General features: G+C 41.6%; 1 protein-coding gene across 4 annotated transcripts in view; it reads left to right on the top strand.

The window, feature by feature from the left end:
* The first annotated feature begins 425 nt into the window (after nt 1–425).
* ide (insulin-degrading enzyme) overlaps nt 426–23,173 on the top strand; it is a 120,032-nt gene continuing 97,284 nt past the window's right edge. For 2 of the 4 annotated variants that reach the window (XM_078223520.1, XM_078223518.1), the window contains exons 1-5: nt 426–680; nt 5,528–5,712; nt 8,659–8,866; nt 10,146–10,315; nt 18,836–18,958. In XM_078223520.1, coding sequence (XP_078079646.1) covers nt 5,553–5,712; nt 8,659–8,866; nt 10,146–10,315; nt 18,836–18,958 — 661 coding nt within the window. In that variant the 5' untranslated portion in view covers nt 426–680; nt 5,528–5,552. Of the gene's footprint in view, nt 930–5,527; nt 5,713–8,658; nt 8,867–10,145; nt 10,316–18,835; nt 18,959–23,173 lie in introns of all 4 variants that reach the window. The other 2 variants (XM_078223517.1, XM_078223516.1) reach the window with 2 other exon arrangements.

Genomic DNA, 23,173 nt, shown 5'->3' with positions numbered 1-23,173 from the left:
GGGGAGCCTGCACGTGTCCGGGTGGGTTTCTTCCGGGTGCTCCGGTTTCCTCCCACAGTCCGAAAGACTTGCTGGTTCGGTGCATTGGCCATGCTAAATTCTCCCTCAGTGTACCCAAACAGGCACAGGAGTGTGGCGATTTTCACAGTAACTTCATTGCAGTGTAAATGTAAGCCTACTTGTGACACTAACAAATAAACTTAAAACTTAGTGTGGAGGATTTGAATGAAACTAACTAAGCATCAGTGAAGCCAGAGGCTGTATTGCTTCAAGTGCCAAGCTTTTCCAATGGTGCATTGACTGGGGAGCCAACTTCCCCTCACCACCCCTCATGATAGATATATATAAATCTATACATTTGCGATGAGTTTAACGCCATGAGAATGGAACAAAGCTTCCCTGGCGATGACATCAGCACGGGTGGTATATAAGGCGGTGATAGCAGCCTGATTGTGATGTCACACACGGTGAGGGGGCAGATTAGCGGCGATTACGGCAGGTGGCTGCAGGTCAGCGGCCCATCCCCAAGCCTGCCCACCCCCCCCCTCCTCCTCCCGCCACCCGACGCCGCCACCGCTGTTTGAGCCGCTCCGGGGCGCTGACAGCCAGGCACCCGCCGCAGACCAAGCCAGGGCCGTTCGACGGGGCACGGCCTGTGGAGAGGACGCCGTCGAGTTGAAGTGAGTAAGATCGCGGCGCCTCTCTCTCTTTCTCGGACCGTCCCCCAGCGTGAAGGTCGGGTCTGGCCTACCCTTCCCCCCCTCACCCTCCCTTCACCCCTCACCTCACCCTCCCTTCACCCCCCTCACCCTCCCTTCACCCCTCACCTCAAACACCTCCCGCCTCCCAAAACAAAGTGTGCGGCCGAGTGAAAAGCTGCAGGCGGGCATGCAATGTGTGCGGCGTCTCCTGCAGCTCTCCTCCCGGCGGTAAGTGTGCCCGCGGAGAGGGTTAAAGATTGGCGGGCCCGGGAGGGAGAGGGGGAAATGGGGCCTTCTTTCCCCTACGGCCCGGTAAGGCCAGACCGCGCCGGCCGCTATGTCGAGGCCTCTGCCCGCCATCAGGTGCAGTTGGGATGGAAGGGGGGGGGTTGTATTGTGTCGTGTCGAGGGGATGTGAAGGTCATTTTGTTGGGGTGAATGCTCTTGACAGCTGTTCGAGGGGCTAAATAAAGCCACGGCGGGGTTGTAATAAGCCGGCTTTGGGCCTGTGCTGATGCTCCAGAGAGAGAGAGAAACGGCCGTTATAAAGGTGGCAGCAGTTGGTCACTTCGGGAGAGGATTGGGAACACCTGAATTGAGTGTTAAGTTTGAGCACCTCAGGGTAGAGAGTGACTGCTGTCCCCTCTGGAGTGCCCCAGTTTCAGAAGTTTATTGTCCTTTCACCATGAATAGGCATTTTTTTCTCCACCAATGCTACGCCTGACTTATTGGGTGTTTTTTTTTACGGTAGTTTTTTTACACTTGTAATACTTTCACTGCGAGTGTACAAAATCGGCTTCTCCAATGTCTCTGATTTTATTTTTAATGAGCGGTTGAATGAACTGACACAACCGACTCTTCACCCCCCTCCCCAATCAACAGGATTCAGTAAAAGCTGTAACATTCAAGTCGTGGAAGAAACCTAAGTGGTTTTTTTTGGGGGGGGGGGGGGGGGGAGGTCAGTAGATTTATAGACATTTACAGCACGTTTAGCTGAGCTCCTTTGTAAAAAGAATCCATAATTCTTTGCCTAGGGCAACCCAAAACTTATCCTACTGCTCTGAAACTTCCCTGCAGTTTTGATCTCCCCTGCTTTCGGCGTTTATTTGGCATTTTTGTTACGTTACGATGGCCTTTGCCATAACTGCTCCGTGTGGCAAAACGTTGTATTTTCTCTCAACTCTGCATTACAACATTCTGTTTTCATCTTTTTGTTTTTCCTCATGATGCTTCCTTCTTACTTCCAAAATAAGCAGAACGTCACTTAACAATTCACACCAAAAGTTCTTTTTGTGTGATGTTTGAGCATCTGCTACTGTTATCCATCTGCACATGTCAGCAAAGAGAACTTTACACTCGAATAAGATATACTGCTGGTGTCTTCGCCTATCAAGAATTTCAAGAGGAGTCGTTTTAATTGTTTTCCTCTAGATTCCTGAAATAAGATTTCTTGTGGCAGTTAGCAGATGAATTATTTTACATTTGCCACCAGATGCCAGAGTGATCTGACATGGGATGGAATTTTCATTTGCCTAGTCGGTTGCATGGTCTGCTGTGCTACAGAGGACTTGTGCCTGTTGGGGACTGTATCCGGTTCTCAAACAACTGATTGACAAGTGGATGTGATTATTCTGTTTTGCCAGAAGTGAGCTTTTCGTTATAAGTGAACATTTAAAATGGTATATGGGCCTGAGAATCATGGACCCTCCATTACACTCCTTGGACAATTTTACCATCTGATGCAAAATCCACCAAGAAAGAGGGAATGGGACGTTTTAGTCATATTTCCCTCAGCAAATTTCTTAAATTATCCAAAATTGACTACAGTTGGAAGTTAGCCGTTCTTTCCACACATCCCATCCTTTACAGCCTCCGTGAATTCATTCAGCATTTATGCTACAATAGCAAGGTTTCTACTAAATTTACTTCATAACAATAGTAGATGTCTACAAATGTGCCTTGAGTTTCAGTATGAAGCTGTTTTGGCTTTGAATGTGTTCAATGTTAATGACTAAATTGTCAGACTATGCCTTAAAAATTTTAGATTTGAATCTGAAGTCGCTGCCCCTCTCTCCTTAGTCCATATGTATTTTTTAAATCATGTAATTTCACTTTACAGAAAATAATTGTTCCTAATTTTGCTTCTAAATAAAGGATCAGAACGTGAAATATTTTTGCAGTGGTTCGAGAAGCAGGTGGGCCACTGCCCTCCCAAGACATGGGCAATAATCGCTGACCTTGCCAATGATATCTGTTCCCAGCTGCTGTTAAGTCTGCACGAGTGACCCTTGGATTTCGTTCACTTGCCATCTTAATTCACTGTCCCATTAACACTCTGACCTCTCTTGTCCTCTGCCGCCTACATTTATTTGACTTATGTGGGCATTGCTGGCAAATTCAGCATTTATGATCCATCCTTAATTTCCCTTTAGATGATGATGAGCTTCTTTCTTGAACCACTGCTATCAAGTTGGTGTAGGATAGCGTAGCAGTAATGTCATTGTAGTAATCCCCCATCAGTGCACTGTGACTGCAGTGTGTACCACTGCAGTAAACTGTCAAGACTCCTTGTACAGCACATTCCAAACCCACAACCTCAACCACCTAGGTGAGCAAGGGCAACAGATGCATGGGAACACCATCTCCAAGATACCGTCCGGACTTGGAATTATATTGGAATTCCTTATTGTAATTAGGTCAAAGTCCAGGAACTCTTTCCTAAAAGCATTGTGGGTGTTCATTAGTTCTTTGGACATTACTGCTACGCTACCCTTTCACCATGCAGCTCAAGGAGTAGGAACTTTCTTTTGATTAGATATTTGACGACTATCCCAAGTCAACATTATGCTCCACAATTTCAAATTGTAGCCATTTTTTGGGGAAGAAGGTGGTGTCAACTATGCTGCCTTTGCCATTTATATCTCCGTGAATAATCTTTCAATTCTTATCCCATTCCCATCACCTTTATCTATACATCACTGTATGGAATTTGCACATTCTCCCCGTGTCTGTGTGGGTTTCCTCCGGGTGCTTTGGTTTCATAGAATTCATAGAATCCCTACAGTACAGAAAGAGGCCATTCGGCCCATCGAGTCTGCACCACCACAATCCCATCCAGGCCCTACCCCCATATCCCTACATATTTACCCACTAATCCCTCCAACCTACACATCTCAGGACACTAAGGGCAATTTTTAGCATGGCCAATCAACCTAAACCGCACATCTTTGGACTGTGGGGGGAAACCAGAGCACCTGGAGGAAACCCACGCAGACACTAGGAGAATATGCAAACTCCACACAGACAGTGACCCAAGCCAGGAATCGAACCCAGGTCCCTGGAGCTGTGAAGCAGCAGTGCTAACCACTGTGCTACCGTTTCCTCCCACAATTCAAAGATGTGCGGGTTAGGTTGATTGGCCATGCTAAATTGCCCCTTAGTGTCCCAGCATGCATCGGTTAGAAGGATTAGCGGGGTAAAAATGTGGGATTATGGGGATAGGGCCTGGGTGGGATTGTTGTTGGTGCAGACTCGATGGGCCAAATGGCCTCCTTCTGCACTGTAGGAATTCTATGATCAAAAATTCCTTTTGTCATTTACTCATTCCCATCTTCCATCCTATCCCTGATTTAGGCTTTTGTTCTTTCCTCCCCTTCCCCTTTTTCCAGATTCTACTTGCTTGAAAAGCTGTTGAACTGTAATTTTTCAAGTTGCGAAGACAGGTCACTGACCTGAAATGTTCACTGTTTCTCCATAGATGCTACCAGACGACCATTCGCAAAATGTTTATGATGTGGAGATGCCGGCATTGGACTGGGATGGGCACAGTAAGAAGTCTCTCAATGCCAGGTTAAAGTCCAACAGGTTTATTTGGTATCACGAGCTTTTGGAGCGCTGCTCCTTCATCAGGTAAGACTCACCTGATGAAGGAGCAGTGCTCTGAAAGCTCGTGATACCAAATAAACCTGTTGGACTTTAACCTGGCATTGTGAGACTTCTTACTGTGCCAAAGTTTATGTTAGATGTTGAGGGTTTTTTCCATGAGGGGCAAAAGTCTTTTTCTGTTGGTTAAAGTGTGAACCAGTAATGCCTAATATAGCAATCAGCATATTTATAGAAAAGATAAACAATATCAGAGGTCTTGATTGTCACAGAGTATGGTTCCATGGACACATGGTCCACCTCTGGCATAAACTGACCATCCTCTGAGTCTAGCCAAAGCAATGGGGGAACATTTGGCTGAGAGTGATATTGCAGCTAAACCTGGTACTGTTCTGACTCAAAGTCCACATTTGTTATCCAGCTGCTGTCAATGGGGTAAACCTGCTAATTTTTCACTTCCTAGCCCATGAGTGGCAAGGTCACTTGGAATGTCCCCTGTGTCACACTGGCAAAATTCAGCATTGACCTGGGAATCAGACCTGTAATTTGTGGAATCAAGCAACACGTAGCTTTTACATACTTGAGTTATTGGGAGAGTTTCAGCTTGTCTGATCAGATTCTTTCTATTTGCAGGGCTTTGAAAAACAAACTAGTTGCCGCTTAAAATTATTGCATTTGTGAGCCATTTCTTGGTTGACATTGACCTTCCATTATTGCACAATGTTTACCTTGATATTTGTTTTGTCAACTAAAAGTCTTTCTTCAATCGAAGTATTTAGTTGAAATTTAATATATTTCTTTGAAGCAACTGTGTCCAATAATCAGTCTACAGATGATAGCACTTTCCATTTCAGTGCTATTCATGTTTGTACATCCACCAATAGTTTTTCTGTAGCAGAAGTATAGTAATTCAATATATTTATTGAAACGTTTCCCATTTACAGCCTGCAGCCAACAAGAAACCTGAGAATGGATAATCCTGCCATCAAGAGAAAAGTGACTGATGTAATCAAATCTCCTGAGGATAAGCGTGAATATCGTGGATTGGAACTTTCTAATGATATCCGTGTGTTACTTGTTCATGATCCCACAACAGACAAGTCCTCTGCGGCCTTGGATGTTCACATTGGTATAAAGAGTTCTACATTCTGTCTCAATAACAACTAAAACAATAGTTCTTCCCTGTGCTTGTTTCCTTTTATTAAACATGAATTCTTTCAGTAAAACTGTACTGCACTCAACAATTAAGTCGCGCTATGTTTGTTATTACTATTCAGTTTTACATTTAAACCATTGGGGATTATGGCACTTAGTCTTGTTAAACTGTGGGAAAACACAACTATTATCTTTGCTCCGTCAAATGCTCTGTACCCTTGTCACTGATTTTCCCCCAATCTGACCCTGAGTTGTGCTTTGGTCCCATATCTTCCATCACCATAATTGCTAGCTTTGCAGCAGCGTTGAAAGCTCAGTCTCTTTCTTAGCCAATATGCTGTTGAAGTAGTTATCCCTGCCCTTTCTACTTCAACACCTGGCTGTTCAAATGTTGGCCAACCTTTCATCATCCATGCTCTATAGATTTAAATTGATCCAAAACTTTGCTATCCATAGTTGGTCTGCACCAAGTCCTGGTTGCTATCACACTTGCCCTTGTTGACCTTCATTGGTTTCATGTTCACAAACTCCATAGAACCCACTTTTATTGCATTTCCTCACCTCCCTTATTTTTGTAACCATTTCTAGTCCTGCAGCTCCACCCAAAGCTCTCCATTCCTCCGATTTTGGCCTCTTGTGCATTCTCGGCTCCCTTTGCCCCACCATTGCAGACTGTGTCTTTTGCCATCTAGACGACACATCTGCATTTCCCTGCTTGAATATGTAACATTTTAATATAATTATGTTCACGTTTGCCTTCCTTAGTAAATTAGTAAGAATCTCTCTCCCTTCAGGAGAATGAGTACTTTCCATTGGGGCTGGATTATTTCCAGTTGTTAATTACTATTATTTGGATCACAAATCCTCCTTATTTATCTCCTATTTTAATAATCATCCTCATGATTTTAGCCAATTAAATGTGGCAACTTTGTTATTACTCAACAGACTCACTGGCTCTATAATATCACAAGCCAGTGACAGTGAGTAGGTTTCTGGTTGTTTCTGCCTGCTTGCCCCTTTCCCCTGTTCCCTGTCTGTGTGAGATTATTATTTGTTCCCTTTCCTGAAGTTGTACCCAAGTTTCTTTTTCTCTTCTCCTTTGCTTTTCTTATGTGACATTTGCTGCCTGCTGCTTTGCACCTGACAAAAAAATGGGGGAAAAGATACTTGTGATGTTCCATGGAAAGAAAGCACTTATTTTTAATCAAACCTGTGTATTGTTTTGTTAAACATTCTATCTCCTGCCTGTGTTACTTGCCCTCTTCCACAAGAGTAATCGGGCATTAATTTTAGTATGAGATTAGACAGAATATAGCAGCAAGGTATTTCACTCTGAAGGGTGGAGCAGATGAGCCTAATCTTTCAAACCTGAGTATAGCAAGCCAGAGTAGGAATCCTGCCTGGCACTTTTGTGATGGTCCTTCTCTTGTCCTCACCACCTACCTAGGGGTCCTGAGGCCAACTGTAACACTTCAAACGCCTTTAACAATGACTGACAGATGGCAACTTTTCCAATTCCTTGCAATAGTTGGTTGAATTAAATAATTCACCTTTTTAAACTCCATGCATTCTTGATATTTGCACCCAAATGATTGTCGAGGGAAATTAGTTGAATTTGAAATTGGATTAATTTCTTCTTTTGAGATTCTTAAGTTCCATCTCGGTGATGGGGCAGGTGCATATCCAAATTTCAAATGTTCTGCACTACTTGATTTCCAAGCAGAAGGTAGGTTATTTTTTCACAATGGCACAGTGGTTAGCACTGCTGCCTTACAGTGCCAGGGACCTGGGGTTCAATTCCCAGCTTGGGTCACTGTGTGGAGTTTGCAAATTCTCACCGTGTCTGTGTGGGTTTCCTCCGGGTGCTCTGGTTTCCTCCCACACTCCAAAAATGTGTGGGTTAGGTGGATTGGCCATACTAAATTGCCCCATAGTGTCAGGGAGACCATCTAGGGTAAATGCATAGGGGTTGTGGGGTTAGGGCCCGGGGTGGGGATTGTGGTTGATGCAGACCTGATGGCCAAATGGCCTCCTTCTGCACTGTAGGATTCTATGAACAAGCTGACCAAAAAATCCTAATGATGTCTTGTGCACTGACTGGAAACCAGCTCAGAGTAGAGGCCTTGGAATAGATCAGGTGGGAAGGTACAGGGGACCCCCACCCCCTCCTCCACCACCTTGGCCAAAGAAGGAAATGAGGAGAAAAACATTCTTATGTTTAATTTATTGATGTTGAATGTGCTTCTTGGACTGTTGTCAATGTAATACTCCGATTACCCTCTTTTGAAATGCAGTCAAAAGCACTAATGTTGGAGGATGAACCTGTTTTAATTTGAGTGAGATAAATAACAGCTGAGGCCAGAGAACTAAATGTACATAATGGAATAAAGCAAATAAAAAAATTGTGAATGTTCTGTACTTAACAGGCTATTTTGAAATGTAATCACTTGAATATTTGCTTAACAAGTATGCAGTTATTAGATAGGGCTGCTGCTTTTGGTGAATACTCTACACTGTGTAGTTTTCATAAAACATGTTTCTCTCTATGGAGGGGTGGAACATTATATTTGGGATAACTTGAGTAATTGAAGCTACTTGATTTTTAAAAATTCCACCACTGTGGAATTGCACAAAATGTGTTAATTGGAATCAACTATACTATTCAAATTGCTATGAATCAGCATTTCGTGTCTAGTAACTCTTAAAATTGTAATCGTGCAATTTTTATGGTCTTTTTAAAAAAAAAAATCATTTTCTGTAACTGAGAAAGCTTTTGAGCCAATGATGTTGCAGGTGTGTCTTCTATTGTATGTTTTTTAAATAGATGCTCATCCATATGAACGGCATGGGTAACTTCAAGATTAAGCACAGAATTCAGTTAACCCTACAGTTTTAAATATTATCTCCCATTGGTTTTTAGGATCCTTGGCCGATCCCAAAGAGATACCTGGACTTGCCCATTTTTGTGAACATATGCTTTTCTTGGGGACTGAAAAGTATCCAAAGGAAAACGAATACAGTCAGTTCCTCAATGAACATGCTGGGAGTTCAAATGCATTCACCAGTGGTGAACATACCAACTACTATTTTGATGTATCAAATGAGCATTTGGAGGGTGCTCTGAATCGGTAAATCAACGACAATATAGTTTCAAGTTTCTCGCTTTCCTGTGTGCTAGTCTACTCGCTTGCAATCATATGCTTTCTACATTATTACCATATATCTTGTGCTAAATTCTTGTCTCGCTAGATATTCTGTGACTCCGTCCCCCAGCCTTGGATGAAGAATCCAACAATTGTTGTTTGAGTAATGGGATAGTTCATTTCATTCTGTTTAGATTGGAAGTTTACCTATTGGCAAATGGAGTATATATTTTGCATTCATGTGTGACAAAGTTTTGTACTGCATCTTATCTCCCCCTTCTCTTGCTTGTAATTGTTCTTGGCCTGCAATTTAAAATGCAGGATAGCTTGAAAGAGGAGCACATTGCTTAGTCTCCCTAGCACAGTACAGCTTGATGGGTATAATTCTTACATTTGTTAACTCGGTTCTGTGATGCAAACCTGGATTTGCTATCAAACGTAATGTGCATGTCCTTTTTGCCTGATATCCAGTCAAGCATTTCCTGATCAGAATTTGATTGCCACCTTTTGCACAACAGTAGCCTATAGAACTTTGCTGACTATGGATCTTAATTGGTTCAGTAATTAAAACACCCTAATCTGCATTCAGAATGAGCCTTTGAGACCTTGTGGAATTACTACACCCAAGCTAATGGTCTAGATTGTCATCTTTGAGGCATGATTCACGAGTTGGGTCATTGCCAATATTGTCTTCCTGCCTGGTAGTGCCTACCCATGCTATTTTCATGGTGGGATGGCAGGAGTGGACTGTAGTCAGAGTTGTTGCCTCCAGATGCAGACTCGAGGCAGGCAGTTATTGAGGTGGGTAGGTTAGGAGTCCACCTCTATTCACTGAGAAATTGGCTCAATTCTTCATTTAAGTATTGGGGAACCTTGTCCTTGCTTGCTTGGCCCTCCCATTTTAAAATCCTGACTCTTCTGCTCTGACACAGACAGAGGCATGAAAATCCAACCTTGTGTTTATATTACTGGGATGTTACCCATCAATGAATAAATGCTCATCCCACCAATCTGGGACTAAACCGGATGTACAGACATTGTTCCAATTCATTGTAGTTATTTTCTTTCTCACCCATGCCCTTAACCGGTTACATACAATGCACTTATGTAATATTTAAGCAATTATGATGCTTTATTTTGTAAATAGTTTCAGTATTGATGATATTTTGATACTTAATGTACAATGGAGCTTTCTTTAAAACAAGTAATAGTGTGATGGATGTGGGTGTATGTCTCTCAAAGCTGTACTTTTTAAAAAATCTAGGTTTGCCCAGTTTTTCCTCTGTCCTTTGTTTGACGCCAGCTGTAAAGATAGAGAAGTCAATGCTGTTGACTCAGAGCATGAGAAAAATCTAATGAATGACGCTTGGAGACTGTTTCAGCTGGAGAAATCTACATGCAATCCAGAACACCGATTTAGTTCATTTGGAACAGGTTAGTATTTAGTACCAGTTGTGATGTAAGGCCTGAAACAGTAGCTTTGATTCTCTCTCCTCGGATGCTACTAGACCTGCTGAGTATTTCTAATGTTTCTTTCATTTCCAATTTCCAGTATTTTGCTTTTTTTCTTAACTGACCTTGACTGTGGTGTTAAAATCCATGTCACTGCTTGAAAATGAAGTATAAACCAGTGTTCCACTTCCTGTCGTTCTTCAATGATTATTGCATGAAATATTCATGTCTGTTGGGTGAAGACAATATATGGTTCAGATGCGGTGCATTTAGATGCATAGCGCACTAAAAATTACTGACACACATGAAAATGACCACTGGATGGTTTGCAGAGGCATTTTCAAAGCCCTTTATTTTGTGTGAAGTTAGTCACGTCCTGTGAACTTCAGTGCACTTATTATTTGATTACCTAGGAAGCAGGTATGTTTTCAGTATGCTATTAACTCAACATGTTGGAACTGGGAACCTATTTGGAATCCTGTTTAAATTGCTATATTCATACATTTCCTGTAATTGCTAGAATCTTTCCATTCAAATAATTTTACAAACTTGTGCTTTGTATTTAAGTATACGTATCGATTGTAACTAAACATGTTGTTCCTACTTGTAAAGTATACGCGCTACCATGCTAACAAAATAATATTATGCTTGCATTTAGATATTTTTAATTTACCTAGGATAGTTAGGGTCCTACAAACTTAATGCTTCATGTTATCTTTCAAATTACCATTCAGCTACTGTATCAGTAATCTGTTGAATAGAACAAAGCAGATGTATTTTTCAAGTGGTTTACTTGAATTTGACATTTTGCAACTATTAACATCTGAACTACAGCATTTTAGAAGATTTTTCACAGTAATTTCACTGCAATGTTAATGTAAGCCTACTTGTGACAATAAATAAACTTTAAAACTTGACCTTAAAAGGCTATTGATTGTGATGAGAATCTAAAAGCTGAAACTTAGAATTGATCTCTGGTCTTGTGCTATAACTTTAAATTTCAGCACAGCTTTTGACTCCTAAAACTAAACACTTTAAAGTCACCTCCTAAATTTGTTTTATTAACACTTCTTACATCTTGATTAAAGGACCTTAGTGGCTATGGAAATATTCTATTAATCATAAATACTAGTGGATTGATATTGAACTTTGTGACAGAATCTGTTTGCCGTGCATCATGGATTAATCTTATTGGCTGTTACTTCACCATTATAATCAATTTATCAGTTTTGTGATAAAATGTAGAAATACTTTAGCTGCTGTAAAACAAAACTTCAATGCGTTTTAACATTTGCACTTCAGAACTTAATTTTGCTGCTCATGTTTGAAAATTAAGCTTGCTGTTGTTGTATTTCAATTTAACTGACAACTGTGTAGTTCGGATCAAAATTAGTAACTAATTTCTAGTCTTTACCATATGCTCATCAACCTGTGCCTTCAACTTGAAGCTATGCTTTTAAGTTGTCTCTGCCCTTGACTCCAACTGATTTTGTAACTGTCATTTCTGTCTCTTTGGAAAAGGAGGAAGAAATTTAGTTTAAAATGGCTTTTGATCAGTGTCTTTTTTTTTCCTCGAGTGAGCTTTTATGCAATGAATTATTTCAAAAACACAAACATCTGCAGACTCTTAACTCAGCTGTTTCGGGTTGGTGTGATGTGATTTAATTCAAAGTGGCTTCCGTGCTGACAACAGGGTATTTAAAATGGGTTCACGAGATTTTGAAGAAATCTGTGAAATTTAAAAAAAGAGAAATCAAGCAAATTAGTCATTGGCTTTGAGGACAAATTGGAGAAAAAAGAACAATTGAAGCATTGTGGGACCATGTGTACAATGTGCATATGTTGCTGTAACTCAACTTCAGAAAATAGTGTTTCTGAAGAATGTGGTGTGTAAATCATGATGCTCTTACAAAGTACCCTATAGTAGAGCATTGTAGCGTCTCCCTCATTGTAATGACCATCACCATTGCTTCTGGGAATAAATTTTAATTTAAAACGTCAAGCAGAAGAAATGGTGATTACTTCTGAACAAAACTCATTTAGTCAGCAAGCTATCAGGTGAATTCAAAATTAAGCTGTACAGTTGTTGAATGATTTATTGGTTCCCTAGTTTTCACTCGTGTGCACAGGGAATTTTGAGTGCTTGCATTGAACAAGCCACTAAGAGAATTTGTGTACATCCTATTGACTATTTTCAGATAACATTGAACTATTCCATGTTTGGGTAAAAACACCAATGTTGTATGGGGTGGTGATGTAGTGGTACTTTCATTGGACAATTAACCCAGAAGACCTAGAGTAATGCTCTGTGGGCCTGGGTTTGAATCCCACTATGGCAGATGGTGAAATTCAAGAGAAAATCTGGAATTAAATGTCTAACGATGGACCACAAAACCATTATCGATTGTTGTGAAAACCCATCTGGTCCACTAATGTCCTGAAGGGGAGGAAATCTGTCATTCTTGCCCAGTCTGACCTACCTGTGATTCCAGACCCATAGCAATTTGGTTGACCCTTAACTGTCCTCTGGGTAAGTGCTGGCCCAGCCTGCGATGCCCACATCCCTTGAAGAATAAAAAAAAAGCAAGTATGGTTTATGTAAATTGGGGGATCGAAAAATTACTTTAGACTCGACAAGATTGGAGAAGAAAATGTCTGCGCTTTCTCTGAAACATTTTCTGGTTGAGCTACTGAGTGCTAGCAGCATTTTCTGTTTGTCATATTCTGTATTTTATATGCTTTAAGCCATTTAATAAAAATTAGAATCACAGGATAATTATAGCATAGAAGGAGGCTATTCAGCCTGTCAAGTCTGCCAGCTCTTTCCCCTTTGTGATTTTATTCTCTTCAGGTACTTGTAGAATGCCCCTTTGAGAGGCATGTTTGAACCTGCCACCTGCTGAGGCAGTGCATTGCAAATCAAAATTACTGCATTAGTTTTTCCTTGTGTCGCTTTTGATTCTTTTTGCCAATTAACCTAAATCTGGGTTCTGTTTTGTGGCCCTTCAGCCAATAAGAACAGTTTCTCGCTATCTACTGTCTAGACTCTTCAGGCACTTCTATCAAATCTCCCTTCAACTTTTTCTTAAAGGAGAACAGCTCCAGTTTCTCTGACCTGTGCATGTAGCTGAAATCGAACCATTCTCATGAATTTTTTCTGTACTCAAGTCTTCACATCCCATCCTTAAAGTGCAATGCCAGAATTGGTCATAATACTCCAGTTGAGGCTGAACCAGAGTTTTTATAAATGCTGGCTGTAACGTTCTTGCTTTTGCATCTGTGTCTGTATTTTAAAAAGCTCAGGAATCCATAAATCTAACCAATTTCTTCACCTGCCCTGCTACCTTCAGTGCAGATAGACCTCTATGTCCCTCTGTTCCTGCATCCCCTTTAGAATTGTACCATTTATTTTATATTGCCTAACCTCATTCATCTTACCAAGAAATGTGATGCTAATTTCACCAGCCTGTCCATCTCCATCCTCCTTTCAGTTCACAATACTTTCAAGTTTTGTCATCTGCAAATTTTGCAAGTTGTGCTTGTACACCTTAACTCTTAAGTCACTAATGTATGTCCAAGAAAAACAGTGGCTCTAGTACAATCCCTGGTGAATGCTGACGTATACTTTCTTTCTGTCATTCACTGCTGTTTTGTTTCTGTCATTCATCCAACATTGTATAAGTTGCCCCCTTTTTTTTTTTATTCAATGGGCTTCAGCTTTGCTGGCAAGCTTATTATATGGCGCGTTATCAGACACCTTTTATGAAATCCAGTATATCATATCAACCACACACCTCAACACTCCTTGGTTACTTTGTCAAAAACTCAGTCAAGTCAGTTAAACCTGAGTTGTCTCTACCAAATCTATGCTGGCTTTCCCTAATTAATCTACCCTTGTCCAAGTGACTGTTTGTTTTTCTTTGAAATAGTGCCATGGGATCTTTTATGTCCACCTGAATCGGCAGATAAGATTCGGTTAATATTTCATCTGAAAGATAGCACCTCCCAGCAATGCAGCACTACTACCTCAGTTGAAATATTTTTATTTCACAGAAGGATGGAGAATGTTTTATTCATTGGATGTGAGCTCTAGCATTTGTTGCCATTCTAATTGTCCTGGAACTGCCTTTGTGAATCACTGCATTCATGTGGTACTCATAGTGCGGTCAGGAAGGAATTCCAAGCTTTTGACCCAGGGACAGTGAAGGATCAACAATATAGTTCCACGTCAGATGGTGTGTGGCTCAGGGGAATTTGAAAATTATGTTGTTCACTTCTGTCTGCTCTTGTCTTTCAAGGTAGCAGATTTGTTGTTGAAAGAATCATGTGTTGCTGTAGTGCATCTTGTAAAGGGTACATACACGCACACTGCACTGGTGGTGGAGGGAGGGAGTGAATGTTTAAGGAGGCAAATCAAGTAAGCTGCTTTATCCTGGATGGCGTCAAACGTCTTGAGCATTATTGGAGATGTGCTGATGCAAGCAAGAGGACAATATTCCATAGCGGTCCTGTCTTGTAGACCATTAACAGGTTTTGGGAATAAGGAGGGGAGTTATTTTCTGTAGAATTCCTAGCCTCTGACCTGTTCCTGTAGCCACAGTCTTTCTGACTGTTCCAGTTAGTGATAACCACCAAGATGTTGGGGGATTCGGTGATGATAAATACCTTTGAATATCAATGGGATGGTGGTTAGATTCTCTCTAGTTGAAGACGGTCATTGCCTGGGACTTGTGTGGTGTGAATTAATCTTGCCCCTTATCACCTCAAACAAGATCTTACTACACTGTGCATGGACTACATCAGTATCTGAGGAGTTGCAAATTGTAAAGAACAGTGCAATCATCAGCAAACAGTCCCACTTCTGTTGGAGAGATGGCCATTGAACAGTTGATAATGGCTGGGCCAAGGACACTGCCTTGAGGAGATCCTGGAGCTGAGATAATTGGTCTATAACAAATACAGCCAGTTTTCTTTTGTGGTAGGTTATACTCCCAACCAGTGGAAAGTTTGCTCCCTGATGCACGTTGGCCTCAATTTTGCCAGGGCTCCATGCCATGTTTGGTTAAATGCTGCAGCTATTCTCACCTTGCCACATGAATTCAGCTCTTCTGCCCATGTTTGGGCTAAGGTTGTATATAATGAGATCTAAAGCCATTGATATGGCAGAACCCACTGAGCATCAGTGAGCAGGTTATTGCTGGATAGGTACTGCTGCATAGCACTGTCAACAACATTTTCTGTAATTTTGTTGATGACAGTAGACTGACAGCAGTAATGGGCTGTACTAGATTTGTCCTGTTTTTCTTCGTGGACAGGACATTGCGTTGTAGCTGTACTTGATGAACTTTGATGGGTGAGTTGAGGATAGAGGAGTTTGGGACATTGAATGATACTTTACAAATAAATGTGCATGATTGCTTGACCCCTATGTGGGACAGCTGTCTGAATTTTAAGGAGTTTTTTGCTGGTTTGACTGGGTAGGGTGTGCCTTTGCCATATCTAGGTTGATGCTGGGTGGTCCATTTGGTTTCCTTCAACTTGTCTGTAGTGTTTTGATACAACTAGCTTGCTTGCCATTTCAGAAGGCAATTAAGAGGCAAGTACACTGCTGTAGCTCTCATCATACATAAGGGGAAGGTAGATAAACAAGTAGGAAATAGGAGCAGGAGAAGACCATATGACCATACCTGCTTTTGCCATTTAAAATGATCATGACGGTGCACTCAACTCCACTTTCCTGCCTGCTCCCCATACCCCTTGATTCCCTGAGAGACAAAAATCCGTCTATCTCGGCCTTAAGTATGTTGAATGAAGATGCATCCAAAACACTCGGGGATAGAGAATTCCAAGGGTTCACAACCCTTGTGTGAAACAGTTTACCCATATCTCAGTCTTAAATCGTCAGGGAACCTGCCGGCTTGGGTCACTCTCTGTGCGGAGTCTGCACGTTCTCCCGTGTCTGAGTGGATTTCTCTGGGTGCTCTGGTTTCCTCCCACAGTCTGAAAGACGTGCTGGTTAGGTGTATTGACCATGCTAAATTCTCCTTCAGTATACCTGAACAGGCGCTGGCATGTGGCGACTAGGGGTTTTCACAGTAATTTCATTGCAGTGTTAATGTAAGCCTACTTGTGGCGCTAGTAAATAAACTTGAAAAAAAACTTTAAATGTTCACCCCCGTATCCTGAAATTAGAACCTTTGTTCTAGATTTCCCCAACCAGGAAAACTGCATCTAAGTATCTGCCCTATCAAAACCCTTCAGAACCTTGAATTTTTTAACGCGTTCTAAACTCCAGAGAACATAGACCCAATTTACACTGCTTCTCATCATAGATTAATGTAATGAACCTTTGCTGTGCTGCCTCCAATACAAGCATATCTTCATATCTTATCTTTCCTTTAAATGTGGATGCGAAAATTCCACACGGCAGCCCTGTAGAATTGTAGCAAGGGTTCTCTATTAATGTAATCAAATCCCCTTGCAATAAAGGCCAAGATGCCATTTGCTTTCCTAATTGTTTGCTGTACTTGCATGCTTTTTGTGTGCTTTGTGCAAGTGCACCCAAGTTGTTCTGAACTTCAGTTTCTGCTTTTCTATTTTCTTACAATGACGTTATCATCCATCTACCACCTTTGCCCATTCACTTAAACAGACTGCAGGTGATATAGACAGGTTGTGTCCTCGCAGCTTGCGTTCCCACCTAGCTTTGCATTGTCATGTCGTTGTTCAGATATATTAGGAATAAAACAATATGCAGATGGGGTTAGATTAATTTGGGCAGTGGGAGTTTCTTGAGTTTACTTAAACATTGGCACAAGACCAGTTGAGCCAAATGGCCTGTTTTGTGCTGTAATTCTCTGTACTAAACATTGGAAACCTGGACTTCTGAGGTGATGAATTCTAATGTTAAAGTTGTCACAATGGGTTGTAATCACAATAGTTGGATGTGCTGTGCCACTGCATACGCTACAACTTGTATATCTTATTGCAGTGACGGAATGCAGCTGGCCACTTCCAGTTTAAGTTAACAAGTGTGACATTCATGCTTGAAACAGTCAAGGGGCTCGTTTGGAGCATAAATCCTGGAATAGACCAACTAAATCACTTTTTTTTGGCTGCACATTGGTTCTAAAAATTCATTGACACTGACTGGTACTGAAGTTGACCTGTGAAGATTTTGTTCGTCTGATTTATTTTTTTCTGCAGCCAGAAGCAAAACAGAGTTAGAAGAAAAATACATTTTTGTGCCTGTGTTGTCTTGGTGGAAAATACTATAGAAAAAGGTGGTATTGTTTTGCTTGATATTACTACGCAGTTGATGTGACCACAAAGCTGAGATGACCTAATGAAATTAAGCTTTGAGAAGTTCAATGAGAGTTCATCCTTGTGTTTGAAAGCAGCTCAGTACTGCAGTAATCTTTTTTAATACCGCATGTACTCAGTGGGTAGCCTGACTCGAGGGGGAGAGTGGACCAGAGATCTGATGACACTGCACCTGCATTCCCTTCAAATTCATGCTGTAACTTATATTGGCAGACCTGGATTTTGGATTAATCTTTCAATGTTAATAGCTGTGTTGAATGCAAAAATAGCCCTGGTGTTTACATGCCAGTTGCATCTCCGTTTCGCACCATTTTAGTGGAATATTGTTTTTCCACAAAATAGCAATAAATTGCTTTTATGTTTCAGTTCCAGTTCAGGACTTGGGCAGAGAAATCAAGCCTGATACTCCATTTCAGTATTGTGGGAATGCTGCACTCTGGACATTCATCAATTCTGATGAAAGGTCATTGACTTGAAAAGTTAACTGACAGATCTGTGCAATGTTTGCAGCATTCTCTGTTTGAATCCCGGCTCCGCAGTATTTTGCTCGTGTTCTATTGAGAAAAATCACCACTGTAGAGAGGATTACCTGAGAGAGTGTGCTTATTTTAGCTACTTTTACCTCTGAAACCTGAGAGCAGAATGTAAGAACAGTCCCTCGTGTATATACTGAAATTGTAGTGTTAAGAGTTCTTCGCTGCAACAACAGGGTTTGCAGCTAAAAGTTTTAAAGTTCAAGTATTACTGTCACAAGTAGACTTACATTAACACTGCACTGGAGTTACTGTGAAAATCCCCTGGTCTCCACAATCCGGTGCCTGTTTGGGTACACTGGGGGAGAATTTAGCATGGCCAATTCACCTTACCAGCACGTCGTTTGGACTGTGGGAGGAAACCGGAGCACCCGGAGGAAACCCAAGCAGACTCCGCTCAGACAGTGACCCAAGCCAGGAATCAAACCCGGGTCCCTGGCGCTGAGGCAGCAGTGCTAACCATAGTGCCAGCGTGCTGTCCTATTCCCTTGTTTTGGAATTCCACAGACCCTTTTTCGTATGTGAAATCCAATGTTGACATGTAAACTCAAACCAATAACTAGCTTCATACAAAAATAAAAGGTTGAGCAATGAGCTAATTTATTACAATGCATTAAGCTTCCTTTTTTTTATTTTCAATATTTAGGTAACAAACACACCTTGGAAACTAGACCGGCAGAGATGGGCTTAGATGTACGACAAGAACTCCTCCAGTTCCACTCGACTAATTATTCATCAAACCTGATGGCTATCTGCATCCTAGGAAGAGGCAAGTTTGGTATTGGGTAAAACTTGTGCTAATATGTAATTCTTTGTTACCATGAAAAAAAAATTGGAATATGAAACATCATGGACCATTGAACTGTTCACAGTATAATTGTTAGTGTTACAATCCAAGCTGGGTTACTACAGGGCAGTCAGTTCCCAGAATGGAACCCTGGTTCGATGGATCATAACTTTATTTTTTTAGAAACATTTACATTTATTAAACATGAAAAGATTAACAATAATACACTTCTCCTTCGTCCCACCTATATCATTACAGATGTACACAGATTTATCAAAGTAGATCTTGTACTTTAATGTTCTTAGTAAGTATAAGTATAAACCAATTGGTGAAATGTTGTTAGATACACCACACTCGCTGAAACGAAGTGACAGATGCTACCCAATATAACTTTTGTGGATTCTCTTCAAACCACATGCTTATCACACTAAGCTAATGGGTCTCACTGGAACTCTGACTTCCACAGGAGGTAATTTGGGTTGGATGAGCTGTCCTTTTATCATTCGGACTGTTAGATAGCATGTCATCCCACAGTGCAAAGTAGAAAGCAAGCTATCTGGAGTTGAGGAATCTACAAAGAAAGATAAACTTTGAAAAATAATTTATTTTGATATTTAATCACCGAGTTGTTCCTGCTTCATTCTCTAGGTTGTGGATGAGAACAGAAGTCCCATGTCTTAGTATTTTAAGTTATATTTGGTCTTGTAGTGCATTTTTAACAATGAATTTTTAACATTGATGATCTAAAATTTGAAGGAAATCAACTGCTGAATATGTATGATGAAAGCAAATTACTGCAGATGCTAGAATCAGACAAAAACAAAATGCTGGGAAATTTCAGCAGGTCTGAGGAGAGAGAACAGAGCCAATGTTTTGAGTCTGGATGACTTGAAGTGTTGGCTCTGTTCTCGCTGATTTTCGTATGGTTCTGCATCAGCAAGTGGATATAGATTTGAGATCTATTGTACTGCTAATTTACAGCAGGCAAGGATGCCTATTTAAATCGTGGCGTGTGCACATGTGTTTTGGCAACTTGATTCTAGTAAGTTCTCATACACAGTGGGAAACAAGGAGTAGCCCGCTCGGTCCATCAAGCCTGCTCTGCCATTCATTATGATCGTGGCTGATCATTGAACCCAAAAGCCTGATCCTGCCTTTCCCCAATATCTTTTGATTCTCTTTGCCCAAGAACTAGTTCTAACTTTTTCTTGAAAACATACAATGCTTTGGCCTCAACAGCTTTCTGAAGTAGTGAATTCCATAGGCTTACCCCCACCCCTTCCAATATTCTTAACTCCAGCAAATACAGTCCTCACTGACTCAATCTTGTACGTCAGTCCTGCCACCCCAAGAATCAGTCTGGTAAACCTTCACTGCACTCCCTCTATAGCAAGATCATCCTTCCTTTCTTCGATAAGGAGACCAAAACCGCACAAGATATTCCAGGTATGCCCTCACCAAGGCCCTGTATAATTGGAGCAAGCCATCCCTGCTTCTGTACTCTAATCCAATCGCTATGAAAGCCAACATCCCATATGTCAGCTTTACCTCCTGCTCCTGCATGCTTGCCTTCAGCTACTGGTTTATGAGGACACCCGGGTCTCATTGTATATTCCCCTCGTCTTTTTGTTTTTGCTACCAAAGGGGATGGCCAGTCACTTATCCACACTGTACTGCATCCACCATACATTTGCCCACTCGCTCAGCTTGTCCAAATCACACAGAAGCATCTCTGCGTCCTCCTCCCCCACACCCAAATTTGCCATCTGTAAATTGAGGAGATATTGCGCTCATCTAAAACATTTATATTGTGACTAGCTGGTGTCCTAGCACTGGTTGCTGTGGTACTGCCTGTCATCCGGAAAAAGAACCATTTATTCCTACTGTTTTCTGTCTGCCAACCAGTTTTCCATCCATCTCAATACATTACCCCCTATTCCCCCGCTTTAATTTTACATGCTAATCTCCTGTGGGACTTTGTCGAAAGCAAAAGACCAAAGGGAGGGGGGGGAAAGCAGCAACAGCCAAGCGTGTTGCATTATGGTTGGTTCTGCTGTAGAGGGGAGGAGTTAAAAAGTGGAAATGCAATAGTTTTAGGGGATTTGATTGTAAAGAAAATGGGTGTTTCTGTGGCCGCAAATGAGACTCCAGGATGGTATGTGCTAGGGTCAAGGATGTCTCTGGACAGTTCCAGCACACTGGAGGGGGGAGGGTGAACAGCCAGTAGTTGTGATGCACATCGGTACCAATGACATTGGTGAAAAAAGGGAATGAGGTCCAAAAAGCAGAATATTGGGTGTTAGGAAGGAAGTCTGACCTCAAAGGTAATGATCTCAAGACTGCTACCTGTGCCATGTGCTAGTCAGAGTAGAATTAGCAGGATACATTGGATGAATAGCGTGACTGAAGAGATGATGTGAGGGGAAGGTTTCAGATTCCTCTGGCTTTGGGACTGATTTTGTGGCCAGCACAAAGTGGATGGGTTACGCCAGGGTAGGAACAGGACTGATGTCCTAGGGGAGTATTTGCTAAAGTGATTGGGGAGGATTTAAACTAAAATGGCAGGGGGATGGGAACCTATGCAAGGAGTTAGAGAAGGGAGATTCGTAGACAGGGAAACTAAGGGCCAGATTCAAATAGGACTTCCGTGAAAAATAGTTGGAACGTGACCAGTAATGTTAGAAAGACAAGCCTAAATGCTTTGTGTCTTCGCGCACGCAGCATTAGCAATAAAGTGGATGAATTAATCGCACAAATAGATGTAAATCAGTATGATATTGTCAGGATTATGGAGATATGGCTGCAGGTGACCAGGCATGGGAACTGAACATCCAGGGATATTTAGGAAGGACAGATAAAAAGATAAAAGCAGTGCAGTACTGGTCCCCTTGCTTGCGAAAGGATATATTGGCCTTGGAGGGAGTGCAGAGAAGGTTCACCAGGTTGAGGGGTGTTGATTATGAGGAGAGACTGAGCAGATTGTGTTTGTACTCATTGGAATTTAGAAGGCTGAGGGGGGATCTTATTGAGACCTATAAGATAATGAAGGGGCTAGATAGGGTAGAGGTGGAGAGATTCTTTCCACTTAGAAAGGAAACTAGAACTAGAGGGCACAGCCTCAAAATAAAGGGGGGTCGGTTTAGGACAGAGTTGAGGAGGAACTTCTTCTCTCAGAGGGTGGTGAATCTCTGGAATTCTCTGCCCACTGAAGTGGTGGAGACTACCTCGTTGAATATGCTTAAATCACAGATGGATTCCTGATCGGTAAGGGAATTAGGGGTTATAGGGATCAGGCGGGTAAGTGGAACTGATCCAATTCAGATCAGCCATGATCTTATTGAATGGCGGGGCAGGCTCGAGGGGCTAGATGGCCTACTCCTGCTTCTATTTCTTATGTTCTTATGAGTTGTATTGCTGGTTAAAGAGAAAATTTACACCATAAGCAGGAAGGAATTTGACAATGTGGAATCTAAGAAACCCCCAAGGGGCACAAAACTTTAGCAGGGGCTGTATGTAGATCCCCACACTAGTGGTGATATTGGCAAAAGCATTGAACCGGAATTAGAGATGCATGCGATTAAAGTAACATCAATAATTATGGGTGATTTTAATCTGCATATAGATTAGACAAACCAACTGAGCCACAGTATCATGAGGAGGAATTCCTGGAGTGTACACAGGATAGTTTTCTGAATCATATGTTGAGGAATCGACTAGAGTAGGCCATTCTGGACTGGATAGTTACAATCTAGTTGTGTAAGACTCCTTGAGGATAAGCGACCATAATATGATAGAATTTTTCATCACGATGACAGAGGCATAGTTGATTCTGAGACTAGGGTCCAGAATCCTAATGAAAGAAACTACGATATGAGGCGTAAGTTAGCTATGATGGGCTGGGAAGCATTACTTAAAGGGATTACAGTGGATAGGCAATGAGATACATTCAATGAGCGCATGGGTGAACTACAACAATTGTTTATTTCTGTCTGCCGCAAAAGTAAAACTGGAAAGGTGGCTAAAACATGGCTTGCAAGGAAAACTAGAGATTTTATTAGATCCAAGGGACAGTAATCCAAATTGGCCAGGAAAAATAACAGATCTGAGGATTGGGAGCAGTTTAGAATTCAGCAGAGGAGGACCTTGGGACTTAAGAAGGGGCAAATACTAGAGTAAGCTTGCGGGGAACATAAAAAC

Source organism: Mustelus asterias, chromosome 11, assembly GCF_964213995.1.
Source record: "Mustelus asterias chromosome 11, sMusAst1.hap1.1, whole genome shotgun sequence".
Taxonomy (NCBI): Eukaryota; Metazoa; Chordata; class Chondrichthyes; order Carcharhiniformes; family Triakidae; genus Mustelus; species Mustelus asterias.
Note: the sequence above shows the minus strand (reverse complement) of the source record. Positions and strands in the feature narration are given on the sequence as shown.